Source organism: Melopsittacus undulatus, chromosome 7 (assembly GCF_012275295.1).
Source record: "Melopsittacus undulatus isolate bMelUnd1 chromosome 7, bMelUnd1.mat.Z, whole genome shotgun sequence".
Lineage (NCBI taxonomy): Eukaryota > Metazoa > Chordata > Aves > Psittaciformes > Psittaculidae > Melopsittacus > Melopsittacus undulatus.
The window spans coordinates 9,955,900-9,963,941 of record NC_047533.1 but is presented as its reverse complement, the minus strand read 5'-3'; the positions used below and the strand labels follow the sequence as shown (position 1 = coordinate 9,963,941).

Below are 8,042 nucleotides of genomic sequence, written 5' to 3'. Positions count from 1 at the left end.
AAGGACCTTAAGATTATCTAGTTCCAACCCCCCTGCCATGGGCAGGGATGTCTCAATCTAGACCACATCTTTTCCCTACATTGAAATCAGATATCAATGAAACTTCATCAGTTCCTGTTGTATAAATTATTACTTACTACATACACAATTAACATTCTAAATGAGTTTAACACACTTAAGATACTATAAACATTATTGTGCAGTACAGGATTTCTCAATCAAGGCATGAGAAATAAACCCAATGTGCATTTTCATATTAGAAAAATTGTCTAAAGACAAAACCACAAATAAAGCAAGAATACAAATAAAATTCTGTACAAGAACATTTTAAACTATACAATAGAATGATCCCTTGAGATGAAAAAATATAAAGTATTTTCTTTCCTTATCTTCCACACAAACAACTCAGAAAACATGTTGGGTCATGTGTAACGGATTGGATTTGCTAACATTCAGTGTCATGCAGGCAACATTTGCAGACACCTTACCATCCATCACTTCTCAGAAGATAAAGGTCTTCTGAAAGAAATCAAGAGTAACCTGGTTAAAAGTGACAATTGGTCTACAGTAAGGAAACATTTCAGTAAGATCAATGAAAGTTTTTCCTGTGTTTTAATTGGCATTGGATTAGGGTTCAGTACCCTATGATGCTAAGCTGGGATGCTGTTCCAAGAGCATAGGCAGAGAGAAGTTGAATGTGCCACTTGTTTTTTGCTGCAGGGTAAACACCCACATTATCCACAGAGCAACACCCTTGTTACACGGGCTTGCTACAATCGCACAGAGCTTGGAAACCTGCCTGTTGATGCAGAACATAGGGTTGTTTCCAAACCAAACACAATGAGCTGCGGTTGGGAGTTAGAAGTGCCTTGGACCACAAATGGTTTTGGCTTCTCACACCATTTGATAAGGACCTGCCATTGGGCCCTGGCCTTTGCTTTTGTCTAATTAAGCCCTTGGAATCTTTTCAAAACCTTTGAGAAACTGTGAAAAGATGCCTCTGGGTGTTCACATCACAGATGCTACAGCACCTTACTGCACATCACCAGGCCTCCCAGGTACCAACTACCTCAGGGGAGACCGATTTAGATGACAACGTTCACTGTGCTGGAGAGGTCTGGGATGAGCAGTAGCACCACCGCTGAGAAACAACTACTGGTTTTGTGGTGTAAAACAGGCTACTTCCCAAAAATCCAAATAAGGAAGTCCTGGTTATCTCTGCTACAGTGAACGAGACTACAGGCTGAGCCACATCTTTTAACAGTTTTATGTTGGGAGCAGTGCATTCCAGCATCAGAGGAGAAGGAACAATAAAGCGACACATAGAGCAGCAAAGGCGAGAGGCCAAAACTTTCAGGCAGAGAAGTTGTATGTGAAGGATCCAGCATCCTTGAATGATGCTAGATATCCCCCAGAAGACTTCGGGGGCATGAGAAAGGACATGGCACAGCCAGGTATTGGCTGATTCCCACAGAGCAGTAAATCTCTTGCAAAGTCTCTTTGCAAAGCTTGTTTATGTGATTTCAAAAAACACTGGTTATCTGTCACACAGTCCCCTAGAGCTAAATTGCACAGTGGTTTATTTTGCATGTGTGTAATATCACAGGTTTGTTGACAAGGCACACTGCTAAAGTAACACTAAGGGGGAAGTCCCATTGCAAGTTGGCCTATATGCATATTTTCTGTTCTTCACAGAGTCTTTAAAACCAAAACAACAACAAAACTGCAACTTGTGTTCTGTAGCCCATGGAGCTGACACCACTACCATGTGAAAACCAGATACCATGACAAGTGAAATACAAGACAACCGGTACATTCAGTAAGATTTAGAATGCTGTAGGGTTTTCTAAGTGTAGGGGTTGGGGTTTTTGTACCACTGGTTGTTACAGTTTCAGGTTTCAGTACTGATACAGGTCAGTGGATCCTCCTCTTCCACATAAAAGGATGGGGAGACTGAATTGACCTTCTATTTATCATGATGCAATTAAGGAAGCATAACAGTAATTCTCAATACAATCAGAGTTTTAACAGGGGGAAACTGGGAAAAGTAAAAGAGAAAGTCACATAAAATCTTGTTCTATTTAGGAGCTAGCTGGCGAGCTAAAGGATTAAGCTATTGAGCAGCACTTCAATTGGGCTGGTTTTTTAATTGCAAGTAGATTTTATTAGTAGTGGCAATCACAGTATAATGAGGCAACTTAAAATCATATTACGATGTTGAAGTCACACAGTGATTAAAACTGGACAGCATCCTTAGTAAAATCTTGGAAAACATCAGCCAGAGACAGGCTGTCCACATTCAGCTTTCTTAACTCGATGATCTGTGACAACTGATTCCCACAGGTTTAGATATTATATTCTGCCAGATACTGAATAGAAGAGCTAATATTATTAATTATTTCTAGGTCTAGGAAATTAATCTCCATAAGTCCTCGTTAAGAAGTTATTCTTTCAAACAATATGCCAATAACTGCCATGGCAGTGCAGTGGGGAAGGGAACAGCTTTTCCCATGTCCCTTTGTTTACAGGATTTCCAGGCATTGTGCCAAGATTTTTCCCCATGTTAAAGAAAACTCCATTCTTTCACATCCTTCATTTTCCTGCACACAGCTTGACTCTCCCATTCTGTCAAATTCCCTTTGAATCCTTGAAACAGTCAGATCCAGTTTGCTGCACCCAGAAACTAAAACCCAACATTTTTGTATGCTTTTCTTTCCTGAGCACCACAGCTTGTGGAAAGAAAACAGATGGTGAAGATCCAGCTCTTTGATTTGAACCTGACTTTTACTAGCTTCACCTGATGGCCCCCAGTTCTTGTATTGGAAAAGAATGTGACAGTCAGTCCCTATCCACCTTTTCCATGGCACTCAAGGTTGTCCAGCCTTTATTTTATCTCCCCCTCAGCTGTCCCTTTTTCCAGCTGAAGAACTCTGTATTGCTCACTAAAAGTCTTTTAAGTGCATTTGCACAATATAAGACAAGCAACCTCATTTCATCTCAAAGACTCATCAGAGATTAACAGAGACTGCAATGATTGTATTTGAATTTCAAGCTTTTATCTGTATGTTAGGATTTTATTCTCCAAGACACACAAAAAATGCAAAGAGCATCTATCACAGGTCCAAAAGCCCACTCTTAGTTTGACTGACGTAATGTTGGTCTTGATTAGAACAAAGCTATTGATTTTCCAGAAGATAGGAAAAGATTGTGGCCATTTATTTGTGCAAACAAATACCCTTTTATGGGCAAAATACTACACAAAAAAATAAAAAGTTGGGAAAAGCATTTTAAAAATACACAGATACTTAAATATTTTCATGTTGCTGGGCAATGACTGTTTTGCTACGTTGTGTCCCGCACGAATGATGTATAGGACAATACAAAACAACATATCTTATGGATCCGTATAGAAGCTTTCTCCCTTTATCCTCACCACAGGAAGTCAGAGTGCAGGGGTATACTAGGACTGTATTTTAACAGTGCAGTCCCTTACAGCATGTTAAGCAGCTACATCAGTCTCCATGTCTGTTTACTCATCCCTAGTTCTGCCCAGTTGCTAGTATCATCACACCTCTTGATTCTAGCATGACTGTCAAATTAGTTTTAATCTTGCAAGTTTTAGGAAGAACAGTTATTTTCACATCATACATCCTCATTCAGTCACACATTGAGTTGAGCCTAATGTTAACAAGGATTTTCCTTAATATTAAGAGCAAAATCATGTATCTGTAGGAAAGAATTAAAGTATTAAAACTAATAGATCTTGGGTCCATTTACATCACTGGTATATTGGATGTATAATGCTCAAGCTTTAGGAATCTTACTTTAGTGCTATAAAATCATGTAACTTTCGTGTACTTTTCTCTCATCTTACAGATTTGAGTTAAAGAAACTGAGTGACCACCTCTGCTATCCTCAGTTATTTAGGAAATTCATGATTCTTGGTGTGCTTGAGGAACAAAAAAGAGAAGTTAATGAATAGTTACTGTGATGCTTTAAACTTACTGCCTGTGTGGATCTGCAGTCTAGGATCTAGGATGTTTTAATTATTTCAAAGGAGCGAACCACGAGAAGGTCTCAATATATACACTCAGTACTGTTTCACATTGCTAAGCAGAGGTCCAGTGCTCTCATTCCTTCATGTCCCCTTTTGCATGTCCAGACCCATAACCTCTTCTGAAGAAATGGGAATGGAGGAAAAGAGCAGATAGCAAAAGCAACATGTTCAATAGTCTTAAGTGTCTTTTCTTTCTCAAAACTCCCCCAGGGCTAGAAGATTAACTGAAACTAGAACTGACAACAAGAATGAGGTGTGCTTAACCACTTATCAAAAGAGCAACGTCAAAATCCACCTTTCTCCAAAGCTCAAAGACACCAAGAGCAGTGATGAGGAGGGAACCGGTGACCCTCCCACCACTGTGTAATTAGTATATGCATTTCTGGTATGGGAATGTCACCAGTGCTGGCTACAAAAGCAGCTATTATTTCCAGCAGAGGAAATTCACAGGGGTTTTTTTGCTTCTTACTGCTTGTATAACAATGGTCTTATTGCACATATCCACCCAGGCAGTAAGTAAGACAAGACTGAATTCCACCTGGACCTCTTCCCAAATGTGATGAAACAGAGAGGAAGATAGTAAGAAAGTAATCCCAATCTTTTTAGACCAGTAACTGATTTTACTTCAAAAGCCTATGGACACACAGGGAATCCTGCAGACAAGGAAAAAAAGCATTAGAAGATTAAAGTGAAATTATCTTAAATAAAAGTTTTGGATAGGGGAATTTAAAGTTAGTTTGCCTTTATTAAAGACAAGAAGGGTACAGGTGGAAATCATAATTTTAATTGCACTGTGCAGTGGAATCATCCCCAGGAAAATCATATAGGAACCATAAGAGAACAAAACCAAACAACTCAACACTTTCCTAGAAACATTATTTGTTCGTTCTATGTGTTCTGACTCATATCAGAAGAGATGGTCTGGCAGGCTCATTGAAGGCAACTGGGTACTGAAAACCACTTATAACTTGCAGAAACACGTCTCTAAGGCATATCTCTGTTGCTGCCAATGCCAAGGAAAATACCAGAACTCTTAATTAAAACCAGAGATTTAAACAAAAGTAGCTTTATACTGATTCTCAGTGCTCTTATTCTTCTCACTCTTGACAGTAATCAGAGAGGGAAGGTCTGAGGTCCTATAAACTCCAGTCCTCATCCTCCCTTGGCAAGACCTCAGTTCAGAGATGTAACCTTCAAAGCTGAGGTTCCCTTCGGAATCATCACAGGAGCGTGTGCCAGTGTCTTCCAGTTTGACTCCATCCACATCTATTATTCTGTTCACAGGGAGCTCCGTTCCAGGGCTGTCTCTTACAGCAGGACTAAAGCTTCTGCTGGACTTCGCTTTGTGAGATGTCTGCTCACAAGAGTTTCCTGAAGTCCCCTGTGAATCTTTCTTCTTTCTGTGGTTTGCACCTAACAGAAGAATCAAGAACAAAAAACACAAAACAGAAGTGTTATGTACCCTTTGGTTTTAGCAGTTTTCAATATTGCAACCTCCTCTGAGGTCCCAATGGTAGATAGTCAGCTGGGATATTCCTCCACTCCATCAAGCAGTCTTACTGATGTACAAAGCAGGTAAATAGAGTTGACCTCAAAGATAAATGTAAAACATTACTTTGTATCTGTCTTAATTTAGCATTTTTCAGAGGTTTCTAAAAAACTGCATTAAAAATAGCAACTTAGTAAGAATTTGTACATCTCTAGAACAAAAACCCTCCCACCAGCAAACCCAAAGGTGAACAAGGACAATATAGGGCTTCCACCGGGGCAAAACAAGACATGTTCCTTCACTTGAACTGGCCTCTGACTCCTGCTGAGATCTTATTTTTATGTGGCTAGAGATTAATTCTCCATAAGACTAAGAAAGGATAATTTGAAGTTGCAGTTCACTGTCCTGAATCTCAGCCAAGAAATTATGGGCCATGATTTATAGGACAAAAAGAAAAAACTTGATCTGCTGAAGGATGTTGAATATTAAAGAAATACCAAATTTATGCATGACCTTTTTAACCTTTAGATTTTTTCTTGATACAGTGCTTCTAAAATCACAGTTGTTAGGATTTGGGCAGTCTATTCTTTAGAACTACTCATGCAAACTCATTATGATCCCAAGTTAAACCTACATTAAAACTTTGAGCTCCACAAAAGCTCGTGTTGCATTAGGTGTGATGCTGCAAACTGCTAGACACTTGTTAAAGCAAATGCGCTGTTGAAGCAAATGAAGCTGGTTTGCCTGTTCCAACAGGCAACACGACAAGAAGACTGAAGCACGAACCGATGCCATGATTCACACCAGGCTATCAACATGATTTCTGTAGCTGAGGTACCCCCTCAACTATATACATTTATATAATGATATAAAAGGGGGCAAAATTTTCAGGGAGAGAGAACTGCTTTTATTAGGCCGATATCCAAGAAGAAAGAGGGGTTTTCAAGGCACAAAGGCAGACCTGAGTAAGGGCTTCCATTTAATCCCCTTTTTCCATGTATATCAGCTAGTCTTTTAAAAGACACCATCTTATCCAATGTGCCTGACTTGCACATTTAGCCACACGAATCCCTTGTGTGGTTAAATGCCGTAGCTGGCTTTGAAATATTTTACTTGCATTTGTTCCACAGAGTGATGTGTACAGATTTTTTTTCAAGAAAAATAAATTCCAGTGTGCAATCATCATAATCAAGAACTTTTTGATGCAGAGAAGGGGAAAAAATGCAAATGAAAGGACAAAAAAGCAATTTCAAACTGTTTCAATCAAATCACTCCAGGGTCCTCTCAAGGGTTAAAGCTTTCTATCTAATGAAAACAAGTTAAAATTTTAAGTAGTGCAATATTATTTTAGTGCTCTGGTTAGAATGCAGCCCCATATTAATAATGTGGATGTTCCACATCAGTAATGCTTGCCTTTTTTCACATCCATGGGAATTAGATCAAACTCCAAACCAATCAGCTGAGCAATAGCAGAGAGAAGGCAGAAAGCCCTGCTGGCCCAGCACGACTCCAACCCACTAAATTACAGCTAACATTTAATGGAGCTATATTATGCTTCATGTTTACATCTTCCTCCTGCAGCTGAACATTGGATTAACTTTAACTGCTGTTTGCATGGCTGAAGTGTAAAATGCTATTTTTCTATTCCAAATTGTTTATCTTAACATGAATGTACAGAATTATACTCTTGATCTTTTTAATCTACTATTCTATGCCCTTTGAAGACCAGTGAATCTCTCTCAAGTTGTTTTAAAAGAGATACTGATTTCTAAACAACCAAACTAATGATAAATTACAACAAATAGTTTGCACTGATAGAGTACGAGTTATCCAACTGTGCTGGTATTGAGAACACGTCCTTCTACTAAATGCAGTGTAAAGAAACAACTTTGCTGGTGGTGTCACGTCTCATAGCTCTGTTGACTTGAACTAAGTTGAAACACTTTCCACAGACAAAAGATACAGCCTGCATTAACAGGCTATGACAGATGAAAGAGGTGGAAACTCCTACTAAGGAACGCTATGGAAGGTGTAAGTATTGCTGGTTTTATTTGACTGCTAAGTCTTTCTACAGCTAAATATAAGAAATGCCATTAAGACTTGGAGTTATGGTGCCACTGAGTCATGCCATGAAGCATCTGGGCTTGCAAGTTTTCTAATAAGACCAAAGCAAAAATAAAGCCAATGTCAGCTCTAAGGCTTCACAAGGCACAAGCCCATCTGAAGTCGAATAAATCCATTTTATTTTCTACTAATGCTGTTTTCAGGAGCAATCCCTCTGAAGCAACTTAATAAATAACTACTAGAGGCAACACAGCAACAGAGAATGTCTTACCTAAGATTCTGGTTCAAAAGACTATGGAATTACTAAGGGATGATACCATGAAAATGATTTCTCCTTTCCTGGCAGAGTAGAAAAGATCTTGGCTCATTTACACCAAACAGGAAGATGATTTAAGAGTAGCACTACATTGAAAAAATACTTCAATGTGCCTT

The 8,042-nt window shown here is 39.0% G+C and overlaps 1 protein-coding gene across 4 annotated transcripts in view; it reads right to left on the bottom strand.

Annotated features, from left to right (window-relative positions):
- Window positions 1–3,034: 3,034 nt before the first annotated feature.
- The window catches only part of RGS12 (regulator of G protein signaling 12), an 89,262-nt gene continuing 84,254 nt past the window's right edge, over window positions 3,035–8,042 (bottom strand). For all 4 annotated transcript variants that reach the window (XM_005148514.4, XM_031048369.2, XM_031048371.2 and 1 more), the window contains one exon: window positions 3,035–5,470. In XM_005148514.4, the coding sequence (XP_005148571.1) occupies window positions 5,109–5,470 (362 nt within the window). In that variant the 3' untranslated portion in view covers window positions 3,035–5,108. The remainder of the gene's footprint in view (window positions 5,471–8,042) is intronic.